Raw genomic sequence first — 25838 nt, forward strand, 5'->3', positions numbered from 1 at the left:
GTGCCGGAGCCCCCGACGGCGCGGCGGAGCGCTCGGCGCTGCACCATGGCCGCTGAGAACCGCTCGGCCGCGGGCGGCGGCGCGCCCTGGGGGCTGCCCGGTGAGTGCCGCGGGGCCGGGAGGGGGCAGGGTCTCTCCGTTGGGGTCCGGGGAGATGGAGGAGCACGCGTCGAGGTGCGCGGTGCCGGGCGGAGGAGCGTTCGGGAGTCGAGGGGGCTCTCCTCCAACTTTCCTGGGTGCCCCCGGGGGTGCCCTCCGCAGCGGGAACGGCCGTCTCTTCCCGGCCCCGGGAGGAGCGGAGCGGTGCGGGGCTGCACCCGGCGGCGGCTCCGTCCGGGCAGCGCCGCTCCGCGGTCTGTGCCCGCTGTGCCCTGTCCCGCGGCTCCGGGAGCGTTCGCTTCCCCGGTACCTCCTCTTGGACGGAGATCTGTCTACCGGGCAGGACGCTACGTGCGTTTTTGCCTATGCTTTCCCCTGGTTTTGGGACAAGATGCCCTCTCTTTGACTACTTTGTCCTTCCCGACCCGGGACGCGCTGCGCAGAGCCCCGGGCCTCGAGGGGCAGCGCTCCTCCCGGGCCGTGGGTGCCCCGGGCCGCGTCTCCCGTGCAGCTGCCCGCGGCCGATGGGTCGGGCAGCCGCACACACCTCGTTCCCAAAATAACGGCATTCCCTTCAAATCGAGGGAACGGCCCTCGGCGTATTCTCAAATCAGCACAACGCCAGGTTCTGTCCTTCCTCGGTCTGAACCCCTCTGACTGCGCTGTGGCCGTGATTTTGGTCTGCTACTTGCCGACAGCATGGTTGGAGCATTGCTCCCCCAGCTGCAAAGCAGCAGCCGCACCTCCGGGCTCCTACTGAGTCCCTGAGCAGCGGTGGGATGCTCTGGGCATCGCTACTTCCAGCACCTGGTGCTCGGGCACCTGCCATTCCCCAGCCGTGTTGCTGCCACGCAGCCCAGGGCTGTGTCTGTGTCACCCTCACGAGCAGCCCAAGGAACACCCTCATGGCCCCGTGCTGTGCTCGGCCATGCAGAGCCCCACGCTCACCGGGCAGGGGCACACAGCAGGGGCACCGTCAGTGTGGGGTGCTCAGCCACATGCCATGCCCGCGGCGGCAGGTCGGTCTGTGTTCTTTCACAGAAGAGAACTGAACTGAAATGATTAATTAATGCCGTGATCCAATTACTCTGAGTTTGCAGAAGGAGCGTGGTTTTTCTCTTTAAACTGTCCCCACGAGGATCCTATTGCTATCAGTTTTTGTCATGGTCGCGGGTATTTTGCTTTATTCTTTTGTTTGTTTGTTTGTTTGTTTGTTTCTAATGAAAATGACAGACATCTCCCCAGGAAAACGCAGACAAAGTCGGGTAATAATAATAACGAGCTGAGGAGGAGCGGCAGCGCCCAGCAGCGCCCAGCAGGCCTTGGCCCTGGAGCTGCCGTCCCCTGACATGCTGAGACACGGCCTGCGGTGCTGAGGGCAGGTGGTCACTGCAGGGCTGGGGGGTAGGAGTGGGGGAGCAGCACAGAGAGGGAAATGGGGGCTGTTTGCAGCGGGTGCCACCTTCGGCGCCAACACGGCTCTCCTGGCCGTGTACACGCAAACATGGCACGAGGTTCTGAGCCCAGACAGCCCTGCTGCTCCTTGGTGCTCCGAACTGAGACATTAATGGGCATTGTCCGTCCTCTGTTGGCCATGGGGACATGCCCCTCTTGTTTTTCATCAACACAAGGGAGGTTTGCTTGCATTTCAGCATCCACCTGCACTGGTTCTCGAACTGCACACTTAGAGGCCAGCTCAGGAAGCTGCAAGGTGTGCACTGGGGCAGTGAGGCAGAGGGAGTTTGCACCCAGCCATTGCTATCCACTTCCCCTCCCACCTCCATCCCCGCTCCTCAGCCTGCCCCTTTACCAGCGCCTGCCCCAAGCGATGGGGATGCTCAGCACCCGAGCACCACGGGAGCCCCTTCACACTGGCATTTGGGGGCTCACCAGGGCCTGCCCGGGGTTGGCATCCCAAGCAGAGCCACCTTGGCCCTGCGCTGCTGCTGTGACGCATAGGGGTCAGCGGAATGCAGGAGCCGTGGCGGCTGTTTGCTCAGCCTTGAGAGCCTGGCAGAAGAGCTCCATCGGTCAGCCGGCAGGAGGGGCAGCAGCAGCAGCCTGGCCTTTAAAGGCAGAGCCCTGCACAGTGGGCAGGCTGCCCCAGTGCTGCTGAGCGCTGCAGGCAGAGTGGGCAGTGCCTGGAAGCCGAATGCAGGAGACCCAGAAAGGCGGCCCTTCTGCTGCCACGATGGCCTTAATGCATTTTGCAGCTCCTCAAAGGGCGCAAAAGCAGCAGGCACTGGCACTGCCTGAGTGGCAGCTGGGCACGGCAGTGGTGGCACCGCATGGCACCGAGCTACATGCACCTGGAGGAGAGTGGAGCTCAGGCCTGAGGTCAGGTACGGAAATCAGCGAGGTGCTCTGTGATGCACAGGGTAGGAGCTGGCTGTCCCTGTAGCGCTAAGGGTTAATGCTGCCTTGGTCTGTGTCCAGCAGTGCTGGGCTGACTGGGCTGTGGGAAACTCTGAGGTTTCAGTTGTGCAATGCCAAGGGCGGAAAACATCACTTTATGCAAACACGATGTCCATGTCCAGGTCACAGGGCGGATCCCGAGTGGCAGCTCGGCGCCTGGACCCTGAGCCTCCCCATGCCTCCTCAGCTGGGAGCGGAGCCGCTGGGACGGGACAGGATGGGATGGGGCAGGATGGGATGAGAGGGATGGGACAAGTGCCTTATGGAGTCCGTCCAGGGCAGGGCTGAAAGCAGCACTCAGGGCAGCTGCAATCTCTGTTCCCCCACAGCTGCCTTGGTTTCAAGCTGTTCTTCCCGCTCCCTCTCCCCCAGTCCCTGTCTCTCCCACAGGTGTCTGATCCCAGACAAGGAGGGCACAGCTGCTGTGGGCAGACACCTGTTGCTGCGGTCCTCTCAGCCTCTCCCTCCTTCCCTTCCTGCTGCTCTCTCCTCTCCCCCCTGTATCTGCACCTGGCTGCTGTCAGAGCTCCAGCCCAGGGCTATAGAAGACTGAGAGCATCCCGCTGAGGCGGGCAGCATCCATGCAGTCGGCAGTAGCAGCAGCACAGCTCTGTTTTGGGCTCTGCCAAAAGCCCCGTGCCTCCCGAGTGCTGCAGGAAGGAGGAGTGCTGGGAGTCCTGGGGAGGGAGAAGGCTGGCAGCTGAGGTTGGTACAGCAGGATGGTGTGAGCAGGCCTGGGGCTGAGCACTGTGGGCAAGGGACAGCGTGCAGGGCTGAGATTCAGCCGGTGTCTGGGGCTGTGTGGGCATCAGCATCGGGAATCACTGTGAGATGTCCCCCGGGTACTGCCCGATGGAGCGGGCATGGCTGAAAAGAGCTAGCTGCCGCTTTCAAAACACCAGTTACGGTCATCCACCCCGAGGAGCGGGTTTTCCTTTTTCAACCCAGAAGTTTGCAGCCTGACCTCTGGGTGGCATCATGGGTATTTTGACCGGGCCTCTCCTGTCCCCTCTTCATGAGCTGTGCCGGGTGATGAGCTGCACTTCCGTCTTTCTTCGGGCAACTAAGAGTGCAAGCCTCTGCCATGCTAGTTCAGTGCTCTTAGAGGGGGGTGCTGGTCTATAAACTTAAGTGAAAACAAACCAAACAAACAAAAACCAAACCCAGAAGACTTATCTTAGTAGAAAAGAAAGACAGTTTTTTTTTTTCAAAGCAGGTTTAGGGGCTGGAGTGGTACAGGAGAGGCAGATCAGCTCCTCTGCCCTGCCCTGCCCAGCCCATGCAGCACTTCCATTTCTTCCCTTTCTGGGAAATGCTCCCTCATGCCAATTTTGCTCCACTGATATTTTTAAGACCACTCTCCTCTCACTCATCACTGCAGAGGTCAGCCCCAGGCATCTTGGTTTCCATGAAGGCAATCTGTCTGCTCATTATCTTCCACACCTGCCAGGGCTGGGCTGTGAACCCAGCTGAGGCTAATTACTCTGAAACTGAAGCCGGGCCCTGAGCCTCAGCCCAGCTGGGAGATGGGCCAGATTGGTGCCCAGTAAGATGCTGTAGGACTCATGTGAACATCTTTGGGCTGAAGATATAACAAAATTTGCTGTTTTCCCTGTCCCAGATTTCCTCTTCCAGAAGGAGCTGTTTGCTGCCAGAGACACAGGTGAGCACTAAGAGCCACGCACGGCCCTTTCCTAGGGCTCACAGCCAGGGCTGGACAGTTGCACGGATCACCAGGTGTGACGTTCTTCCTTTCTGTCCCCGTTCTCCTTGCAGACCCCATGCACAACCTCTCCGCGCAGCCCTGGCAGGCAAAGATGGCCAACCTGACCTACGACAATGTCACCCTCAGCAACCGCTCTGAGGTGGCCATCCAGCCCCCCACCAACTACAAGACGGTGGAGATGGTTTTCATCGCCACGGTCACCGGCTCGCTCAGCCTCGTCACCGTGGTGGGGAACATCCTGGTGATGCTGTCCATCAAGGTGAACCGCCAGCTCCAGACCGTCAACAACTACTTCCTCTTCAGCCTGGCCTGTGCCGACCTCATCATCGGAGTCTTCTCCATGAACCTCTACTCGGTCTACATCATCAAAGGCTACTGGCCACTGGGGGCCGTGGTGTGTGACCTGTGGCTGGCCCTGGACTACGTGGTGAGCAATGCCTCGGTCATGAACTTACTCATCATCAGCTTCGACCGCTACTTCTGTGTCACTAAGCCCCTGACGTACCCGGCCAGGAGGACGACCAAGATGGCGGGGCTCATGATCGCAGCCGCGTGGATATTGTCCTTCATTCTCTGGGCCCCTGCCATCTTGTTCTGGCAGTTCATTGTGGGCAAGAGGACAGTCCATGAGAGGGAATGCTACATCCAGTTCCTCTCCAACCCAGCGGTGACCTTCGGTACGGCCATCGCTGCTTTCTACCTGCCTGTGGTCATCATGACGGTGCTGTACATCCACATCTCGCTGGCCAGCAGGAGCAGGGTGAGGAGACACAAGCCCGAAAGCAGGAAAGAGAGGAAAGGCAAGTCCCTCAGCTTCTTCAAGGCCCCCCCAGTCAAACAGAACAACAACAACTCCCCCAAGAGGGCCGTGGAGGTGAAGGAGGAGGTGAGGAATGGGAAGGTGGATGACCAGCCCTCAGCACAGACAGAGGCCACTGGCCAGCAGGAGGAGAAGGAGACCTCCAATGAGTCCAGCACAGTCAGCATGACCCAGACCACCAAAGACAAGCCCACAACGGAAATCTTGCCAGTGGGGCAAGGACAGAGCCCGGCCCATCCTCGGGTGAACCCGACTTCCAAGTGGTCCAAGATAAAGATCGTCACCAAGCAGACCGGGACCGAATGCGTCACCGCCATCGAGATTGTCCCAGCTAAGGCAGGAGCCTCTGACCACAACTCCCTGTCCAACAGCCGCCCTGCCAATGTCGCCAGGAAGTTTGCCAGCATCGCCAGGAGCCAAGTGCGGAAGAAGCGTCAGATGGCAGCCCGGGAGAAGAAGGTCACTCGGACCATATTTGCCATCCTGCTAGCCTTCATACTCACATGGACTCCGTACAACGTGATGGTCCTCATTAACACCTTCTGCGAGACCTGTGTTCCTGAAACCGTGTGGTCCATTGGCTACTGGCTCTGCTATGTCAACAGCACCATCAACCCAGCCTGCTATGCCCTCTGCAATGCCACGTTCAAGAAAACCTTTAAGCACCTCCTCATGTGCCAGTACAGGAACATTGGCACGGCCAGGTAAGCTGGTGCTCAGGGACAACTTCAGCAACGTTCCGGCAATCCTCCCCTTCGTCTCCTTCACCTGGAGGGATCCTCTGCTCCCTCTCACAGAAGTGCAGACTGTGAAATGCTAGCAGGTGATGCCCTTTAATGCTGACGAAGGTCCACAGCACCTCTGAGCTGCAGCTCCTCCAGCCACCCTGGGCCCAGGAGCTCACTGGGTGGCTGGGGAGGAAGGTGAGCAGAGGCCAGATGTGCTAACCAGGAGTCCTCCTAGCACCCTGCCCCGGATGTGCTGGCCAACAAGCATCGGCACTCCTCTTCAGACTGGATGCCTCTTCTTCCTGTGGCTGACCGTCCCCTGGCTGTCAGAGCTTGTTTGCATGCAAACAGCCTAACGCCAGGTGCTTTCAATAGTCCTGTAGACCATTTAATACCCCAGATGAAAAGAAGCAGGGGGCCCAACTCTTGCCAGCCACTTTGGACCAGGCCAGCTTGGGTGTGTGCACAGAAGGCCCTCTTGGACTGTCCAGGCCCAGTCATAAGGACATTGGGGCTGTGCCCAAGCAGCTGTGGTGAGCTCCCTCCTCACCTCAATGTCACCTCCTGGCCTAGGGACCTGCAGGGACAGTGTGGGACACTTGTCCCACTGTGCTGGCCCCAGGGAGGACACAGGAGGTGACTGCTGAGCTTTGTAAATGGACATAACCCCACGGCCGCTACTGTCGTGGAGTCCTCAGCATGTGGGGTCCCATCAGCCCCTCCCGGCCTCGTGCGTGCAGCCTGGGCCCCATTGCTCCATTGCCTCACTTCTGCCAAGGCTGGGGCTCTGCTGAAAGGTGGGGCACTGCCTTGTCTGTGTGTCTGTCTCACCCTGTGCCAGGGCAATGCCATGCGACCTGGAGAAGGGCTGCCCTGGCCCCCTCACTGCCGCTGCCTTTAGAATCCTGACATAGCGTTACCCACATTGCCTGGCGGGTTGGTTGGGGGTTTCGGAGAAGTGTTACAGCTACAGCTGATCCCCAACAAATAAAGACCTCAGACCAGAAACCAAAGGCCGTGGGTTGAGGAGTCCATGTGGTGTCACCAGGTTGTCCTCAGCGTCCCATGGGCCCTGGTAGGGACAGTGAGTGCAGATGCAGATGGTCCATGGGGGACATCCCTGTGTGTGCCTTTGTCCCCCACCACAGGGCAGGGGCAGAAGCAAGGAGAGGGTGGCAGCCTGAAGTGCTGCTGAGATGAGGTGCTGATGTGGGGCTGATGTGGGCGGCACCCAGGCTGCTGTCCCCAAGCACACAGTGACTGCTCTTCTCCTTTCCGGTCCCAGGGGGTTGGCAGAGCCCCTGGTGGTGCCACGAACCCTGCAATGGCACTGTCCCTCTGCAGCATCACTCTGAGCAGAGTCGGATGTGGAGGTGCAGGGCCAGATCCCATTCCTCTCCTGGGGTCCCAGCCCCACAGCACTGCATGGGGATGACAGGCAGGGTCTGACTCATTTATGTTTTTTTAAAAAGATTTTTATTGGAAAAGAAACCAAAACCCATTTCCCAAAAGAGGTGAGAGCACCCAGTCAGCACCACTCAAGGCAACGGTCAGTGGGGTTGTGGCAGCCACCAGGGCAGTGGCAGCAGATTCCCAGGGCCGGCAGGTCTGCTCTCGACAAACTAGTGATTAAACAAGGCACCTCCATGGCAGAGGAGGCGGGAAGGAGGAGGAGGAGAGGAGGAAGGCTGGAGTGTGGCTTGCTGTGGTGGGACAGGCACATGTGTCCGGGGCCGGCAAGGATGCGGGCTGCCCAGCTCTAGTCCTTCCCCTTGCTCTTCTTTGCTGCACCCAATGACCATGGGAGATGTGTTAGCATTACTGCGGCTGCCAGCAGCTCCCTGCCCAGCCCTGGTCCCGAGCGCTGCCTGGGGGAAGCGAGGACTCACCTTTGGCCTTGGCCTTCATCTTGGCAGCGCAGGGCTTGCTCACATAGACCACCTCCTCGCACTGGGCATTGTACAGCGCTTTCTTCAGGACGCCTGAGCGTGTTTTCACACCTGTCTGCGCGCTGCACCCTCCCCAGCTCTCAAACTTGTACTTGCAGTCGGCTGCAGGAAGGGAGAGGCGTTAGGAACATGCGGTCCCGACACGGTCCTGGCCCCCCCGGCCACCTCCGCACCTCCAAACTTCTTCTTCCAGTTGCAGGGGATCTTGCACTTGAGCTTCCTGCTCTCATCGCCGCAGGTGCCCTCGCGGTAGCCCAGGCCGCAGTCCTTGCTGTTGGGGACGCAGGGCCCCCAGTGCCAGTCCTGGCACTCGGAGCCCTCCTTCTTCGCCTTCTCTGCAAGAGAGGCAGCGGCTGGGAGATGGGGTGGCACACCCAGACCCCTCTGTGCCCACCCGGACTCCCGCTCACCTTTCTTGGCTTTGGCAGCCTCGGAGGTGGCCGCCAGCAGCAGCAGTGCCAGGAGGAGGAGGAGGCCCCGGGGCTGCATCCTGCCTGGGGCGGGAGAGGGAGGGATGGGCACCGCGCACCGCCCCGGCCCCAGAAGCGCAGGGGCTGCCATGGTGCCTCGGCCCGGCCCCCGCGGAATCCGGGGGTGGAGGGGGGGAAAAAACCCATGGAAAGCGAACTCCCGCCGCGAGGGGCCGGGAGCGGAGCCAGCGGAGTTCGCGCAGACGGACGCGCGCAGCGTGGGAGCCCGAGGAACGCTTTAACGGGAGAGCGGCGCCCACTGCCGGCACCGCGGCCCCCAGCGCATCTCCGTGCGTGCGTGCGCCGGGCGGGTGAGTGTGTGTGCACGCGTGAGTGCTCATACATTTGCACGCGTGTGCACCCAGCTCTGAGTGCTGAGCGTTGCCCCCGTCTCTGGGAGCCGTCCTGCCCGTCCCGTCCCGCGGCACTCCCGGCACACGGCACACAGCCTTCCACCGCCCGTACCGTCCTCGCCGCGTCCCGGCCCCGGCCCCGTCCCCGTCCCCATCCCTCCCCACTGCCCCGCGCGCACTGACCCTGGATTAAAGCCGAGGGGCGCGCCAGGTGATGCCCGAAGAGGAGCCCCGGCCCCTCCCGGGCACTGTGCCCCGCTCCCGCTCCCCCGGCACCCCTCGGCCTGGCCGAGAGCGCTGGGGGCTCCCGGGCCCCTCCGTCCCCTTAGGGCCGGGGCTGCGGGGGGAGCTTTCCGCACCCAACCCGCCGCCGCCCCTCGCCGCGCACAGCGCAGCCCCCCGCTCCCAGAAGCATCCCCGCACTCCCTCCCCACCCTCAGGGCTGAGAAGGGGTCGCCCCCACCCTGCCCCGCGGGAACCCCGGCCCCCCCCCGAGCCACTTCCCTCGGCGCGGGGCTGGGGGTCTGAGGCGGGGCGGGGGGTGCTGCTGCGGAGCTCCGCGTGCCCAACCCCGCTCACCTGCGGCGCGGAGGTCGCGGAGCGGCGCCGCTGCCTTTGTGTGGCGGCCGCGTGCGGAGCCCCGCGCAGCGCAGCACAGCGGCCCCTGACGTCGGGCCCCGCCGGCAGCCCGAGGTGGTCGGAGCCCAAAGTCCCCGTGCAAGCCCCTCCTCTGCCCCCCGGCAGCACGGCCAGCCACAAAGGCGGGCGGCGGGCCGAGGGGCGGCCCCGGGTGCTGGGGGAGCTGCTCAGCAGGGAGGGGCTGCTCGGCTCGGTTCCTCTCGGCTCCCGGGGGCTCGAGCCCCAGCGCGGGGCATCCTCGTCCCCGCGTCCGAGCGCTGCAGAGCGGTCCAGGGCTCCGAGAACCCTTTGGCGCTGAGCCCCGGAGCTCTGCGGACCGCAGGCAGAGCCCCATCGGTGCCTCCTTCCCCACCGCCCTCATGGACGGACCCACCACCACCTCACCCTGCGGGAGAGCAGGGCCGACGCGAGGCTCTCCTCCAGCCTGCGGCCATGGTGGCCGGAAGAAGGGGCTGAGGTGGGCAGCAGAGCCATTTTGTGCCCCTTTTCCAGAAGGAAGGCTGCTGGGAGTGGGCTGCGGGCTCGACGGAGCTGCTTCAGTGCCAGGAATCGCAAACCGCAGGCAGCCAGGGGCTAGAGGGGAGGAGGGCCCCCAGCACAGAGCCCTGGGTGCCACGGGGCTGCGTGGAGCAGAAAATGGCTCCTGCGGCCCCAACCAGCAGCAGGCGGCTGTGTTTAGAGGAAGGGGCCTCACACGGAAGGAAGGAGGGAAAAGAGGGAGAGTGAGTGTGACAAACCCTGCATTCACGCAGCGTATGGGTCAGTTACCTGCCCTCTGTGAAGGAGGCTCTGCGGAAGGGACGGTGCTGGCGCAGGTATCCCAGTGGCAGTGGCTGGGCTGGAGGCAGCAGCCTTCCTCAGCCTTCGCTCTTGTAAGCGGGGAGCAGCCCTCCTGCTGCGGCTGAACCCACACCGCGCCCCTGCAGCGCCGGTGCCCCGCACTGCCCCCGAGGCTGAGGCCCAACCTGGCTGACCCCAGCCACGTGTCACCCACTCACACCCACGGCAGCGAGAGGAATTAAAACATCCATTTTTTTTTATTTCAATGGCAAGAAACAACAACATCCAAACAGTCAAAAGTCAAAAAGCGATGGGAGTGCGGGCTCACGCCAGGCCCTGGGCCTGCTAGAGCCGGCACTCACTCACAGAGTTACAAAAAATACAGTCCTACAACAGCGTCTGGGAACACCAAACCGGGTATTGCACAGAACCCCTGCCCCACGAGGACAAGGCTACCAACACCCCTCCGCCTCTGCCTACACACCAGCCAGGCTCGGAATTGCACAGCAACTCGGCTCGCGCGCGGGGCCTGGCGGGGAGGGGGACAGTGTGTCTCTGAACTACCTGTACAAAAACAGGGACGTACAAACTGGGGAGAAGGGGGAGAAAGGGGAGCTGGGCCCCCAGATGGGGCAGCAGTTTGCACCTTTGGGAAGATGACAGCGTTTGTCCACAAATGAGCAGCACTGATGGGAACTCCTGGTGCTGCTGGAGCATCGCCATCGGGACAGCAATGATATTAATCACTGAACCCCAGCAGTAGCCTCATGCACTGCACTGGTCCAGCTGCCCCATGGCCTCAAAGGCAACTCTGCCCCAGCCTAAAGCCTGATCAGCATTGTGGTTCTTTGCGGTGTCGTGATACGTTTTTTTCTTCAGTATTTGTGTTGTAGGGGGATGTGAGCAGTGTCACTCAGCACAGACACAGTCGGGTGCGAGTGCACACTGGGGATGCCCCAGCCTCCTCTCCTGGGACCCCACCTGTGAGCTGCAAACCCAGACCTGCTTTGCACACACCTCTCGCTTGAACGCACCAATGCCAACAGCAGTCTGCCCTCCTCCTCTGCTGGCAACCTGCAGCCAGGGACTGCTGCTCTGCAAAAGTGCATGCTCAAGGGCTGCTGTGCTACTCCAGCACTCATGGCCCCTGCAGGGCAGATGGCACCTCGTGTCCCATGGCAGGTAGTACCCCAAATGCCATCCTGTCACACGCATGACTCAGGGCTGGGGATCCTGATGCTTCCTATGCATCCAAATCCCTCTTTCTGCTAAAACCTGTGGGGGTGTACTGGCAGCCTATCCAGAGAGCTTGTGCCTGGGCTGCGGGACATCCCAGGTTTCCCTGCAAGACCCTGAGTCTGGTTTGTGGGGATAGCAGAAGCCATATACAGCGGTTACACAGGTTGGGAGCACGGTGAGATCCCTGAGAGCAGCACAGGCTCAGCACTGAAAGCAGCCAGGAGGGCAGCAGCTGCCCTGCATCCAGCTGTGTCAGTCCCAGATGCTCTGAGGAAGGGGTGGGTGTACGTTCCCTAACACAAGGGACTTGTCTCCTGCCACAGAGACCAAGGGCAGTCCCAGGCCGACAGGAGAGAACAGGACTCAGAGGCAGTACGTCATGGTGCTTCTTCTGGAGAAGGTGAAGTGCCTAATGGAGCGGCACCGCAGGCAGGCGGAGGGGCCAGCAATGGCGTCCTGCGGGGATCATAGGTAAGAACCTGCTGGGGGCACTGGCACTGCTCGCCTGCGCGAGGGTGATGTATTGCTCCATCCCTGCCTGCCTCAGTGGGGCTCTGGGATGGAGCCCATCCAGGGCGGGGAATGTGGTGGATGAGAGGCAAAGGGGGACGCACAAAGAGCAGGGCTTCAAGTCCCAAATACCCACAGTCCTCATAAACAGAGTCCCAGCCCAGCCTGGGGCACAGCCCTGCTGTCTCCATCTCCTCTGGGGACTGGGGCTGACGTGTAGGGAGGGCTGGGCCAGACTCACAGCTCTGCCAGGTGCCGTCCTCTTCTCATCCTGCCCAAGCTGGTTGGGCTAAGGCACGCTGAGCACTACACAGCTGTCTCCTGGTCCTCCCGCTGGATCATCTGGTAGTGCTGTCGGTTCTCGAGGTAGGCAGCCAGGTCGGGGTCATTGGCTTTCTCAGCCCTGTGCTTAGGGGTGTCTCCCTGCAGAGGGGAGGCAACACATCAGCACGCTGAGCACTGGAGGAGACAAAGGCTGCTCCCCATGACCCGCTCTCCCCCAGCGCTGTCGAGGCAGGACGGAGAGGATGAGGAATGAGGGGTATGTCTGGGGAATGCCCGGGAATACCAACCCCCCTTCCCTCCTGCAGCCTCACCAGCGCTCCCGCTCCCGCAGGAGGATCGCATTTCACCAGCTTATTGCAGCCATCTGGACTGTGTCCACTAATGAACTCCCGCACTCCATAAAAAGCAAATCTGTTAACAGCTCGCCGCTACGTCTCCTCTCCCCCTCCCTCTGCCTGCCCCTCGCTCCTTCTCATTAATGCCTGGGCTCCACAGTGCCGAACAAATCCTCTGCTGAGAAAGGCCACGGAAACCTGGCACTCTGCCGCTGCCATTGAAAAGCGGCCCCCGAAGGGAAGTGCTGCTGCCCAGCTCGTCTCACAGTGCGCAGCGGGACCACGGTGACTGAGTGGGGTGCAGGGGCCCCCATGACAACGCACAGAGAGATTTCTTCAGTGTGAACGATGGTCGGGCACTAGGAGCCTCCACTGTGTGTGGGTATGGCTGTGGACAAAAGCATGAGCACATCCCACTGCAAAGATGCACTAGAGTGGGACTGCAAAGGAGGCACCCACAGGCACACTTTTCTCTTGCATGTTTGCACAGAAACTCCTGGGACACTTCTGTGCCCACTGCCAGGCACGCGATAGGTTTTATCCTGCTCACACACACCAGAGCATGCCACAAAGTGCTGAGAATGCAAGGGGCTGCAGGCTGCTGTGTGCCTCACTGCTTGGCTCTCCTTGGGGGCCTCTGCTCTGCAGCCACTGAATCCAAGCAGGCATTGAACAAAGAGGAAAAAAAAAGGGAGGAATAGAGTTTCTTCCTCATTCCCCTGCAGAAGTCTTGGTGCAGCACCACTGCCTGCCCAGATCCACAGCCTGAAACTGGAGCTGCCAGGGCCCCTCTGCACAGACGGGCTGATGTGTGCTACCTGATAAGGGCCTGCCTCCCTCAGGGTCGTGAGTGCAGGACCAGGCTGTCCCCAGCTGTGCTACATATAGGTCTGCCGAAGGTCCTGCAGCAGGGTTTCTATGGAGGCTGGTTCTTGCCTGTGCAGGCAGGCTGTATCCTGGGGGCTAAACAAGGTCAGCGCCACGAGCAGGTGGGTCCCCAGAGAGCTACAAAGGCAGGCATGCACTCACACAGGCACATGCAAGCCCCGTTCCCCGGGGCAGGCTGTCATTCCTGAGCTGGGCTTCTTTCTGTGCTGGCAGGTTGAGGCTGCTCATCAGGCAGAGCGTCCCACAACCCCGCCCAAAGGGCAGAGAAGGGCTGTGCCGCCTGAGCTGCCCTCTCCTGGCTCTCTCCCCTCACTAGGCATCACCTTGTCCCATGGCTGCCTGCCAGGTGTCCTGCCAGGCCGCCCCTCTGAGCACCATGTGAACAAGAAGGAGTGATCAGGAGCCAGAGACTGTGCATACAGCATCTCCCTGGCAGCTGGCAAGAGGCTGCTCATTGTCTGAGGCGGCCCCTAAGCTCCACCAGCCCCTGCAAGTCTGCATCCCTGGGTCGTTGTCCCAGATCCATAGACTGCACCTTCTCAACCTGTTCCTACACCTCCTCTGCCAGACAAACACAACCACATCCCCCTGCTGCAATGTCAGCCCCAGGAGCCTCATGGACCAAAACAATGCCTCAGTCCCCCTCCTGCAAATGCTCTGCAGGGACTGGCAGCAGCTCCTGGCACCAAGACACATCTCAATTAATGTGGTATGTGAATGAGAGCTCCTCGCCCCCCCGCTGACACTCTGCTTCACCCGAGGAGCCCCAGTGCTCCGTCCTGGCTCTGCGGGGGGAGCCCTGCAGCTGGGAGGGAGCTCGGCAGTGAGACTGTCCTTGCTGTGACCCCACAGAGTGGGAAGGGGAAGACAGGGATGAGACATTCCAGCGCCTCGCTCCTAATTTAATAAAACAACACAGGGAGGAGAGAAAGGGGGGGGGGGGATTTAACCCCTCTGCTGCTGGGAGCAGGCTGAGCGGCTCCCTGGGAACCCTGCATGGCTCCTCTCTTCCCAGCCCTGGTGCGTTCCCCATGTACAGGCTGCACTAGCAAAAACTCCAGCCCTTGACCTGCTCTTCAGACAGCCTTGTGTGGCTCAGCTCCTGTCAGCCCCACCACAGGCCCCCTCCCAGCCCTCCTGCCATCACCTGCAGGTCAGTCTTCATGAGCGATGCCCCAGCCTCCACGATGTAGTGGCAGATAGTGCGGTGGCGTAGAGCTGCAGCCTGGTGCAAGCTGGTTTCGCCGCTATGGGGAAGAAAGAAGGAGATGTGAGGTGTGCCCACTAAACATGCCGAGAGGGGACAAGTGCTGCAGGTGACAGACATCCCCCTGGCTTCAGAAGGTGCTTATCCCATGGTCAGCCCAGGGGATGCTGCCTGGGGACTGGAAACCATGGACAACAAGTAAAAAATGTCAGGCAACAACTTACTTCTCTTCTTCTGTGGCATCGAGGATTTCTGAAGGAGCTGCGGAGCGAAAGAGTGCGGGGAAAGTGAGACTTGGCCACAAGGCAGAAGAGGGCCTATCAACTCCCCACTTGCACCCTGCACCCTGCTGTAGGGGCTGCTATCTGTACCGCCTTCAAAGGGCCTGGCTCCAAAACCCTCAGGCCAGCAACAGCATCTGACCCCAGCTGAGATTAGGGAAGAAGAGTTGCTTGTGGATTCATTACAGAGAAATATCCAAATAAAAATAAATCAGCTTGCATTTCAGTGGGAGCTGCCAAAAACAACAGGAGAGCTCCCCTGAAAGCAGAAGCATGACACTGGGAGACGTTTCCCAGAGACATGCTGGTCTCAGCAAGGATGGGATAACAGCCTGGGGCACCCAGCACTGGCAGACAGATGCTAAGGAAAGCCCATGCCACAGCAGGAGGATATAGCAAATCCAATGGTGTGGGACCCTGCGCCCAGGGGCACTCCCTCTAAGCAGAGGGTTGGATGTTGTTGGCTGCCAGCCTGCTTTGCTAAGGGTAGCATTCTGGCCGCGGTGAACCAGCCCAGCTCACCATTCTCAATTATGTATTTGACGATGTCCTTGCTCCCTGATATGACGGCGTGGTGGAGGACAGTTCGGCCCGAGGAGTCTCGCACCATCAGGTCTCTTCCAGCCCGGTGCAGCTCTTGGAACTATATGGGATTGCCAGAGGGGACAAGATGAGTTTCCATTCTCATCTGTAACCCCCCAAGCCCTGGCACCGCATCCCCGGGGTGCTCTGCAGGTTGTTTCTGGAGAGGAGCTTTGAGGACCAAGGCTCCTTGCCAGGAGCCTGCCTGGTTTTCACCCGCTGCTCCTGGTTAGGCATTGCATGGAGGAAAGGCCTCACCAGGAGCCACTGAAGGGCAGCTGTGTTCAGAGCTAGCCCTGGAGGTATTTCAAAGCACAAAGCCAAAGTGCCTACCTTGCTGAAGTTGCCGCTCTTGGCAGCTTCTATCAGGTCATCTGCAAAGAGAGATGGGTTGGGATCAGAAAAATCCATCTGTGATGCTATTTATCTACCTGGGGAACCAAGAGTTGGGCATCAGAGACCCAAAGCTGTCAGCTGAGTTCCTCCAGGTGCCGGCCCCTTGTTCTCAGGGTGAACAGCAGCCAGGTTGATTTTATATGACTCCTGCACCTTCGGGTATGTGAGGGAAGAGAGGTACCCATGGCTGCACCTGGGGGTGCAGCCAGAGCTTGGCCCCAAGGAGGTGTGTGCAGGGAAGCAAGGGGCTCTGCCCATGGGCAGGATGACTTGCGATGGAAGCAGGGAGCAGATCTGGGTGTCAGCCAGCAGCCAAGACGCCTCTCACCAGTGAGTCACTCACACGTCCAGGCTCTGAGCTCTGCTCAAGCTCCAGGAAACTCTTTCCATTTGCTCAGTTCAGCAAGGCCCCTGACCTTGTGCTCCCACCTCCCGAGCTCCTGCTGCGGCCTGGCAGAAACAGCCCCCAACCCAGCCAACAGCACACAGCTCTGCAGGTGGGGGATTAACCCCTCTGCCATGCCATTTCCTGCCCTCCTCATGCAGCTCGGCAGAGCTGGGGGAGCACCTGGCCAGACCACTCCACAAATCATCATCAGGTCTCTGCTGCCTGCCTCCGGGGTCACCGACCCCCACCTAGCACATTAGCTGCAGGGCTCCTGGCTGCACTTCAGAGAAAGGACGGGCCAGAAAGCAATGGCAGGAACCCAAAATAGTTCAATCTGAGAGGAGGCAGGACAGCTTGAGGGCCCTGCTTGGCGCCTGCAGTGAGGACAGACGAACTCACCTTTGTGTGGGAGGCAGAGCTCAGCCTCGGCACTGGAAGAGAAGAAGAAAAGGTGTAACTAACCCTGCCAGCCTGGGCAGCACACTGCTTGAAAGGGCACATGGTGAGTGGAGGGACGGCTGTGGAGATGCCTACCTGTGGCACACCTCCAGCCAACAGGAGAAGCAGGTCAAAGGATTAGCTGCACTTTGACCATGCCATCTGCTTCTTTCCTGAGCTGGTTTCTTCCCCAGCCCCACTCCCATTTCCACTGCTGCTCTCAGCTCCCAACCCACACCTGAGCCTGGCCTGACCCACGTCCACAGACCAGATGCTGGAGCTTGGCCCCATGGCTGAGTCTCCTTGTGATGCTCCACTGCCCTCAGCACAGACAGCAAGGAAGCAGTGATGGCAGGACAGCATCCCACTAGCTTGGCCTAATTTGGCAGAGGATTCTTATTCAATTCCTGGGATCCCCTCTGCAACCTGGCCTAGGGATCAAAGCTGTGAAGGCATCCATGGATTCCCCATTGCTGCTCATCCTTCCTGAGGCCCAGCACCCTTGCACTGCAGACTCACCTAGGAGCAGGAGAGCATGGTGGAGAGGAGGAAGAGGAAGGGAAAGCAAAATGGTGCCCAGGAGGTGTGGCAGATGAGTCGACAAGGTCAGGCATGGCAGGAGAGGTGCCCACTGTCTGCGTGATCACCAGCTCTGGGTCCAGCACATAGAGCTCATCCTGAGAGATCTCTGTCACATAGTTGAGGTGCTCCTGGAATGCACAAGTCAGCCTCTTTAGAAGCAAGACATGTATAGCTCCATCTCCCATCCCCTCAAACCTCACGCCTTGCATCCCACTCTGTCTGAGAAGCCTCTGCCCACAGGACTATGGCTGACTGAAGCTGAGAGGAAGGATCACCATGTGAAGCCTAAAGGAGTCAGACATGGAGAAAGGAAGGGAGCTGCATCCCACCCTTTCCACTCCTGTGAACCTTGTCATCACCAGTGCCCGAGGCCGTGGTCAGGCACGCCTTTCCTGCCTTGCTTCCCTCAGTCCTCACCCCAGGCTGGCACAAATCCCATCTATTTTCAAGGTCCCCAAGGCCTCAGACTCTCACAGGATTCCTGCCCCAACCCAAAGCACATCCCTGATGATGCCTGGAGGCATTAGGTGTCCACTCTCCATTTTCCAAACTCCCAGCCCCAAGCAGTCTGAGTCACTTTCGGTGGTCTCTGGCCCCTGAATCTTCCCCACCTCAGAGGTTATGTTTCAGGCTGTTTTTCCCACACTCACCTGTGCACGATCTATCCTGTAGAATCGATCTGCTGTGGTTGCTGCAAGACAGGGACAGAGTCAGACAGAGTGATTCTTGGCTGCCCAGGCAAGGCTGCTGCAGTGGGAACCTTGGGGGCCCGGGGAATTCTCTTTGCAAACTGAGTGGGGATTGCCCAGATCAGATTAGAGCAGTGAAAGAGCTCCATCTATCCTGTTCTGGCTGGAGATTTACAGCCATGGAACTGCTGATGAAGGCCTGTAATTCAGCTGCTTTAGCAAGCCTGTGCTGTCTTGAATGAAGCGCTGGCTCCTTTCCTGACACATTTTCCTGAGCTCAGAACCTGCTGCTGGGAGACTGGCTGGAGGAGGGAAAGCGGTCCTAGGAGTGACACCTGGGAGCAGCCATCCCAGCAGCCCCTCGTGAAGGGTCTGAAGGCCCCAAGGGAGAAGCAGCATCCTTTCAGCCTAGGATGAGGCTTCTCAGGCCCATGCTGCAGCCTGTGGCGGCACCTGATGTCCCTCGCAGGGTGAGAGGGAACAACACACATGCTGGAGACCTGAGATCTCAGGGGAAATACAGCAGCATCTCTGCTGAGATAAGAAGAAAAGACAGTTTTCCCAGGTGACCTGACAGGACCTCTGAAACATCTGCCTTATACCCAAGAAGGCCTTTACCTGAACAGCAGTGACTGCCAACTCTGGAGACAGGTCTGCTCCTCCTGGTCTAGGCTAGGGCTGGCTCTTGCCCTTGGCTTTCTCCCTGGCCCTTGTTAGCCCTCCTGCATGCAGGGCTAAGTGGTTGTGCGCTGCTCTGAGTACACAGGAGGTGGGCAGCTTTGCTTTGCCCTAAGGCCTGCTGCTGGCAGTTAGAAACTCCTCTTGCAAGTCAGGGAGATGAAGTGTCAGTGGTAGTCACTTATCTCAGCCAGCTTCCACGTACACAGGGAGAGCTCTGACCTCTAGGTCAGTGAAGGCAAAGAGAGAGGAGAAAGCTGTTTCCAGAACGGGGAGAAGCAGCTGGAAACCAGTGGGGAAACTCTTCCCATACCTCCAGGACACATAAGGCAATGTCTCGCTCCCAGCTTGCTGGAGCATGGGGGCCCCCTGCCTGCACACCACAGAAGAGCAACCCCACTAGTCCTGAACAGACTGGGCATACCCCGCAGAGCTGTGTTCAGCTCCGGGGCTGAAGAGCAGCAGATACTCCTTGCCTGGCAGGCTCCTCACTCTACTCGTGGTTAGCTGCCAGAGGCACAGCCTGGGCAAAGAACTGATGAACTTGGCTGCAAGGATCCCAACATCCCCGAGTCCCAAGTCCCACAAGGGTCTCAGTGGCTTGCCACTGAAGGTCAGTCCTGTCATACCCCAGATCATGCACAAAGCACTCCCAGGGGATGATGATACTCACAGTCCAGGAAGCACCACTTTGGTGATAGTTTCTGGGATGACAGTGTCTTCGGTTTGGCTCCATCTCCTTCCTGCATAGGAAAAAGAGAATACAGTGATGTCTCTTGGCCCCTATGTTCTCTTCCCAGCATGTCCCTCCTGCTTTGGGAGGTCCCTGCAGATTGGAGGGCTGCTGGTGCCTGGACAGAAATGGGAACTTTGAACAGTGATGGAGAGCAGCAGGAGACAGAGCAGAGCTGACATGCCAGCTCACTGGAGAAGTGCCACAACGTGAGCCCACAAGACAAGCATGGTGCACATGACAGATGTGGATGATGAGGGATGGCGAGATGCCATACACACCTGAAAGAGCAGGCGCTGCAAAGCAGAGGGCTGTGGAGAGAAATCCTGCAGAAAGGCAAGGTGTGTCATTACAGTGTTTGCCTGGGCAGCCCCCTATCCCTTCTTTGGTCCCACAGAGGTTTGCTCTGTCACCCTACTGCAGATATGGCAAGCAGCTTTACACATTGCCAGACCAAAGTCTCTGCCATGATCCAGGATCAGAAAACAGGAGTTAGCTCAAGAAGAGAGAAGACGGACAACATTAGGTGACCAAGGAACACCAGCACAGCTTTGGAGGCAGCTACCAGGATGACGATGTAGGAAAATGCTATCCTCTGAGCTCAGGAGTCTCCTAGCTTCATGCCTGAGATGCCCTAGGCTGCAAGTGCCAGCTCACTGTGGACTAAGCAAGGTCCTGTAATCCGGGAGAAAAATGGATTGTGCAGTACCACACCGGGAGCCACACTGTGGACTCAAAAGGCATTGCTCATCAGGAGCAAAAGTTACGCAGCCTGTGTACAGGTTGAGGACATACATTAGCACGCTGCCAGGAGCACAAAAATTTGTACTTCCAAACAAACAGTATTGGAGGGGGAAAACAACCCTAATCCAGGCACTCAGGGAGAAGCAGAGTTGTGCCAGGAAATGCAGTGCCTGCAGAAGGTTGAAAGGAGGTTGAAGGAACACACAGCACAGCAAACAAATGGACAGAGGAAAAGCCTCCCCTAACACCTTGGAGGAGGCAGGGCCCTGTAGGACATGTGCTGGCTTTTTCCTCTGCCACAGAATCTCTCTGGGCCAATGACACTTGGGGCGTGGAGAACAAGGTCAGAAGAGCAATGCAAAAAAATTAATCTGCTGGACAGCAGGGAGAAACAGGCCATCCAGCTCGGGAACCTGCCTCCACCATGTGGTGAAAGCACATCATGAGCTCCTTCCAGAAGCAGGAATGCGTGTGTTGGTGCGGGCAGATCAAGGAGGAGGCCTAGAAATCCTTACTCTGATTCCCTCCAAACTCAGCACTCAGCCGCAACCTCTTCCCACACAGAGCCTCACCTCCTGCAGCCTCTCAATTTGGGTCCGGCACAACTCCAGGTCACTGTCCCCTGGAACCACGATGATCCCCAGCGGCACAGCTGCACGAGATGGGACACAAATACAGCTTAGAGAGTAGACTGTGCCTGATCTCCAGCACCTCACACAGCTCAGCTGCAGGCACTGCTGGACACAGGGAGTGCAGTTCCCACCCCTCTGCTACTCAGCTGGTCACTCACAGGCTTCCTTCAGCTTTTCCTTGTCATAGTGCAGTGCCTCGTAATCACGCATGCTGATTCGGCTCACTCGGATTCGCAGCCGCTCAGGCACCGGCTGCTGGCTGCATGTAGTGGGGAGGGAAAAGAGAAGGGATCAGAAGGTGACAACCCACTTTCTCCTTATGCATCTTACTCCTCCAATGCAGGCAAGAGCCCAGGGTAGAGTGGGGAGATTGCCACCAGCAGCTTCTCCAGTATCAGGTTCTAGCCACACTTCTGCAGCCTGGGCCCTTCCCATCCCCACCTTGAGAGGGTCAAAATGCTTCTGGGAGCGATAGATCAGTCCCTCCCCTTCTCCATCCATCCCTTCTGCTTTGGAGAGGAGATGACAGACCGATCTGAGGAACCTACTCGTTGAGCAGAGGCATGGAGTTGCGCCGCTTGGTCTTCTGCACCATGTTGGCTTGGTTGCGCAGGGAGATGTGGATGCAGGAAGCTGCCAGCTTGCAGGGCTCCCCATCTACCTGCATGGGGATGGCCTTCGATGTGGTGAGGACCACCTGCCGGCACTGGCACAGCCTCTCTCCGTGGCCACCCACCTGCAAAGCAGCCTGTGAAAGAGTCCAGAGTGAGAGTAGAGCACAGACTGAGAGACGGATGGGGAAAACATCCGCTGTCAGCCAGACGGTGCAAGTGAACTGAGTTCTGAGGGTTTCAGTTATGATCTCAGTGGGAAGGGATCCACAGAGACCAGTGCACAACAGCACTCTGTCTAAATCTGAGAGGGCAGATACAGTCAAACAAGCCTGTGCAGGAGAGGAACTGTAAAGCAGTGGGGCTGACTGACTCTTGGGCAACGAGACTGGTCGCTGTCCTGGTTGCTAGCTACCACCAGCACCAACAAACTCACCAGGGATGTCATGGTGAAGCCAATGACTTCAATGCAGCCATCATCATGGCGCTGCGGCTCGAAGTCATGGTGCTCTCCGGGGTTGCCCCAGGGCATTGTGCCTGCACAGTATCTGTGAAGGGACAGTGAACAACACATGGACAGGTACCCTCAAACCTGGGCACAGATCTGTTGGATGGCAATCAGTAGCCCATTGCACTAGGGCAGGTCCTGGGGCTGCTCACCTGGGGATGTTCAGGAAGACCAAACATTGGGGCTTCAGGTCCTGGATTTTGGGGGTCAGGTCTGTCCCATCACACTGGAGACAAACACAGGGGCACTTAGGATGCTGTAAGGAAGGAGTATGGCCCACCCTAGCTATCTGGGATGAAACAGCCTCCCCTTCTGCTCCTCTGTCCTCCAAGCCAGAGGAAGCTGATGCCCCGAGGAACACATCCTCTCCCTCAGCCCTAAGACACTCAGTGCACTTAGAGCGGCTGTTCCTCATTCCCTATGTAGTTTGCCCCCCTCCATGGCCCAGAGCACTGCTGCATACTCACAACCAACTTGACGTGCTTCGCTAAATCTTTGGAGCTCCCTGTGAGGAAGTCAGAGAAAGCCGTCTGCCAAGGCAAGAGACAGAGTTAGTGCCCAGACATGCACTGAAACAGGCAGCCAGGAAGCCTGCCATCCACCTTCAAACCCCAGCTGCTGAGAGGAGCAAACCCTCTCCCCATTGACTGGCAGAAGCCCTCTTCTCTCACCCTCCCAAAACAACCTGATCCATTCCTCTTGCCATTTTGCCTACCAAACACCTTGGGGCACCTCACAGCTTTAGAAACACATCCAAGCATTCCTTGCCAGCCCAGTCCTGGCTTCAGGGAAGGTGGTTTTCTCTACTGAGACATTTGGGTTACAGAAGAGAATTTCAGTTTCAAGCATAAAACAGAGCTGATGTGACTCTGTTTAGAGATAACAGGATAGGGGAGATAAGTGGGAGAGATGTGAGATGGTGCAGAGCAGCACTTGGCCTTTAGTACTGCTAAAATACCAGTCACCCCACCACATGAGTAGGAAGGTATACTGTGGGTATGGGGACAGACAGATAAATAAGACACTAAGATGCAAAAATCTAGAAGGCATAATTAGCCAGGGAGCTGCAAATGGCTCAAGATTTAAAAAAATAAAAGACCAAAGTAGCCTGAGGACTCTATAGAGAGGCTTCCCCTTCCCCTGCAGGAGGGCCAGCCTGCCTTCCCACAGCTCTGGGGAGGTCCTGCCTGGCTGACTGTCCATGAGCCTGAGAACAATAGTGGCAGGAGATCAAGGGAGCAACTGTACCGCAGGCCAGGGAGAAAGCTGTATCACCAGCAACATCTGCAGCCAAGCAGAGCTGCAACTCCCAGTGCTGCAGACCTTCTCCAGCTTCAGGGGCAGGCCTCAGCTTAGGTGTACGCAAAGGCCACGGCAACTCAGAGGAGGGAACTGAGGTAATGGACAGGAGCTAGGACCATGCCTATGCTTCAGCTGAATCTACAAGGGCATGCCTAGATACCCTCATGCACTCACCCCAGCATAGAACATTTTATTCCGAAACCGACTGTTGAACTTCTCTGGATTGGCCTCTAAGGAAAGGAGGAAAAAGTCCAAGTCATTGGCCTGCACACGTAAATATTTTCCTTGCCTGCCCTCTCCAAACACGACTCTCCAGCCAGCTTTGGCCAGGTCAGTTCCCAGCTCGCTGCCCTTGTGCACACCCCTCTTCCTCCTCAACAACTCCTCTCATCCCTCTGATTTCACCTCTGTTCTGGTATCAGTCCTCTTGCCTACTTTTCTGAGGAGCATTTATGGTGTGTCAGAGGTGCCCCTGATTGCAGATCAGCTGCAACCCTGCCGCACCCTGCTGCCACATACCTCGGGATTCGTGAAACTCCAGCGTCACCCGGGCATCAAAACCAAGGCTGAAGTAGTTATTAAAGACATCCAAGGGAAGCTGAAACAGAAGGGAGGAACAAGGTTGGAAACCTTCATGCTGGCAGAATGAGGCTGCCAGTGTGTGGCCATGGCAAAGACAAGGCAGTCATGCATTGTGCTCACAAGGGTAAGCAGGGACTAGCCGTCCCTCCAGGATACCACAGAGGTGACCAGCTTGAGGTGGTGGGCCAGCTCTTTTCTGCTGCTCTGATCTCAGTGGCCTCATGGCATTGGCACAAGCCTCAAGGCAGGACAGGTAGTGTCCAGGCACAGGAGTCACAGGGGCTTGTGGCATTGCAGCACCCAGCCCACCTGCTGCCCTGCATAAGTGTCGCGCACACTCCAATGGAACAGGGAATGAAGGCAGAGAGGAGATGTCCCACCTTATCAGCAGCTGCCTCATCCTTTTCCTCAGAGTTTGCTTCGGCGTTTGCTTCCACATGGAGGTTCCAGCGATCGAGCTGCACAATGTTCCCATCTTCTACATGTGACAAGATCTTGGACAGAGGCTCATCTGTGTAACCCTGGTGAAGAGCACAACCCAGTGAGTCTTCTATCTGCCTCCCAGAGATGTCTCAGACACAGTGGACTGTGGGCAAACATCTCTGAGCCATTTATGTGAAAAGATAGATTCTACTTGAATGCACAACAACCAAATGGGACTTTAAATTTAAAAACAATGCATCTTCCTTCCGGAAATCTCCCAAAAGTTTGAAAAAAATGATCGCTTTTGTTAATGTTCTAATATATTATAATCTAATTCAGAATAATTCATATGTCAGAAGAACAGTAATGTCCAAATAGTACTTATTTATTGGTCTGCATTTAGGAAAAGTTGGTGCAAATGCCCATCCATGTGTCTGGCACCAGTCGAAGTACTCTGTCCACCCCGGCCACGGTTGGCTCTTCTGCCTGTCACTTACCCCGCCCCAGTTCAGTGTCCTGGCCAAGTCATTGCCTGTCCCCAACGGCAAGATGGCCACAGGAGGAGGTGGGTTGAGGCGCAGCTGGTCTAGAATGGAGAGTATCCAGCCCACCTGCTCGAGCAAGAGGGTGCAGAGAAACAGTTGGTTATTTCAGGGAACAGCAGGCAGGTGAAGGTCACAAGGAGCACTAGCCACAGCCAGAGAGGCAGAGACAGGTTTCCTTTGCCACTACTGAGGCTATTCACATTCTTTAATACTCCAGATGGGTGCTGCAGGAGATACCAGCAACCCCAGTGGGGACACTGGTCCCCCCAAAGGGCCACAAATGCAGACACTCCATGCAACTAGACCACCCGGGAGCTGTGCATGAGGGGACCCACAGTACCTGGTGCTACCAGTTGTATCACAGACACAGTGCACACGTTTTGCCTCATTCTGGATTACAGAGAGGAGGACTGCCAAAAGGGTACTGCAAAGGGTAGTGTGGGTGTGAAGGGGCTGGGGGACTCACCGTGCCATCTCCCCCACATGCCAGGATCCGTAGGTTGTGGACCTTGCGGTACAGCTCCAGCCTGTGGTGAGCAAGAAGGGTCAGGAGGGGAGGGCACAGACACTGAGACTGTAGCTAGGAAAAGGTGTTACTGCAGGGGTAAACTGAAATACAGCAAACAGTACTCACGCCTCCTTGGGACCACCCTGGCTGAGGTCAAAAACTTGCCGTGGGTTGAGATACCACATGAAGGACTGGATGATCTTGGCTCCCTAGAGGGATAAGAAAGATTTCAGGTTACAGGCAGTTCTCAGTGGACAGAGGGAAGAAGGCCTGGCATAGGTCAATACAATGGTATTCTGGGGTACTCGGGTAAAGTCTGGGTTAAGTGGGCAGCACCAGTAGCAAACTGACAGAAAAAGGTTTCTTGTCCCTTTTGCAGCTGAGACATTACCAAAACAGTCCTGAGTACTCAGTAGCCAAATGGCAATACCGTCAGAGAGCTGCCTTCTCAGGGGGATGTAGGACAAGGCTATACCTGATTCCCACCACTCTTGGGGTTCACAAACACCAGCAAGGGCTTCATAAGAGGAGCTGGCATGGGCTTGATGACAAAAGGTTTCCACCTCCCTTCCTGCAAGAGACACCACAGGTTCATTAACAAACCTCGCGAAATGCAAACTCCCACCTCCAGCTGAGCCCTACCATCACGTAGGTCGGGAGTGGAAGGAAGAGAATATCCCAACCACCCCACAAGCCTAATAGCTAGGATGTGCCCTGCCGCAGACATAACTCACCTCCCAGCCTTTTTCATCTCTGTGACAACCTCTGAGATC

The 25838-nt window shown here is 58.0% G+C and overlaps 3 protein-coding genes across 13 annotated transcripts in view; 1 reads left to right on the plus strand and 2 right to left on the minus strand.

The window, feature by feature from the left end:
* Window positions 1-7097, plus strand: part of CHRM4 (cholinergic receptor muscarinic 4) — an 11111-nt gene extending 4014 nt beyond the window's left edge. Inside the window, exons 1-3 of one of the 3 annotated variants that reach the window (XM_021401357.1) lie at window positions 10-100; window positions 4136-4177; window positions 4291-7096. In XM_021401357.1, coding sequence (XP_021257032.1) covers window positions 46-100; window positions 4136-4177; window positions 4291-5768 — 1575 coding nt within the window. In that variant the 5' untranslated portion in view covers window positions 10-45 and the 3' untranslated portion in view covers window positions 5769-7096. Of the gene's footprint in view, window positions 1-6; window positions 101-4135; window positions 4178-4290 lie in introns of those variants that run through there. The other 2 variants (XM_021401359.1, XM_021401358.1) reach the window with 2 other exon arrangements.
* Window positions 7248-9290, minus strand: MDK (midkine (neurite growth-promoting factor 2)). 4 transcript variants are annotated; one of them, XM_021401360.1, is made up of 5 exons: window positions 9140-9290; window positions 8148-8231; window positions 7911-8090; window positions 7678-7839; window positions 7248-7573 (listed from the first exon to the last, which is right to left on the minus strand). In XM_021401360.1, the coding sequence occupies exons 2-5, from the start codon at window positions 8224-8226 to the stop codon at window positions 7548-7550; spliced, it is 447 nt and encodes a 148-aa protein (XP_021257035.1). In that variant the 5' UTR covers window positions 8227-8231; window positions 9140-9290; the 3' UTR covers window positions 7248-7547. The 4 variants fall into 4 exon arrangements, with proteins under 4 accessions (XP_021257035.1, XP_021257036.1, XP_021257037.1 ...); XM_021401361.1 differs by having other exon boundaries at window positions 7911-8072; window positions 9140-9285; XM_021401362.1 differs by having other exon boundaries at window positions 8148-8227; window positions 9140-9198.
* Window positions 10216-25838, minus strand: part of DGKZ (diacylglycerol kinase zeta) — a 39226-nt gene continuing 23603 nt past the window's right edge. For all 6 annotated transcript variants that reach the window (XM_021401353.1, XM_021401354.1, XM_021401351.1 and 3 more), the window contains 22 exons: window positions 25541-25636; window positions 25192-25274; window positions 25024-25084; window positions 24510-24623; window positions 23970-24110; window positions 23527-23605; window positions 23182-23237; window positions 22173-22235; window positions 21858-21931; window positions 21634-21745; window positions 21135-21334; window positions 20745-20845; window positions 20527-20606; window positions 19151-19220; window positions 17761-17801; window positions 17048-17238; window positions 16490-16521; window positions 15640-15680; window positions 15247-15367; window positions 14668-14704; window positions 14384-14483; window positions 10216-12151 (listed from right to left, as the gene is read on the minus strand). In XM_021401353.1, coding sequence (XP_021257028.1) covers window positions 12035-12151; window positions 14384-14483; window positions 14668-14704; window positions 15247-15367; window positions 15640-15680; window positions 16490-16521; window positions 17048-17238; window positions 17761-17801; window positions 19151-19220; window positions 20527-20606; window positions 20745-20845; window positions 21135-21334; window positions 21634-21745; window positions 21858-21931; window positions 22173-22235; window positions 23182-23237; window positions 23527-23605; window positions 23970-24110; window positions 24510-24623; window positions 25024-25084; window positions 25192-25274; window positions 25541-25636 — 2010 coding nt within the window. In that variant the 3' untranslated portion in view covers window positions 10216-12034. The remainder of the gene's footprint in view (window positions 12152-14383; window positions 14484-14667; window positions 14705-15246; window positions 15368-15639; window positions 15681-16489; window positions 16522-17047; window positions 17239-17760; window positions 17802-19150; window positions 19221-20526; window positions 20607-20744; window positions 20846-21134; window positions 21335-21633; window positions 21746-21857; window positions 21932-22172; window positions 22236-23181; window positions 23238-23526; window positions 23606-23969; window positions 24111-24509; window positions 24624-25023; window positions 25085-25191; window positions 25275-25540; window positions 25637-25838) is intronic.

The sequence above is a fragment of the Numida meleagris genome, chromosome 6 (genome assembly GCF_002078875.1).
Source record: "Numida meleagris isolate 19003 breed g44 Domestic line chromosome 6, NumMel1.0, whole genome shotgun sequence".
NCBI classification, from domain to species: Eukaryota; Metazoa; Chordata; class Aves; order Galliformes; family Numididae; genus Numida; species Numida meleagris.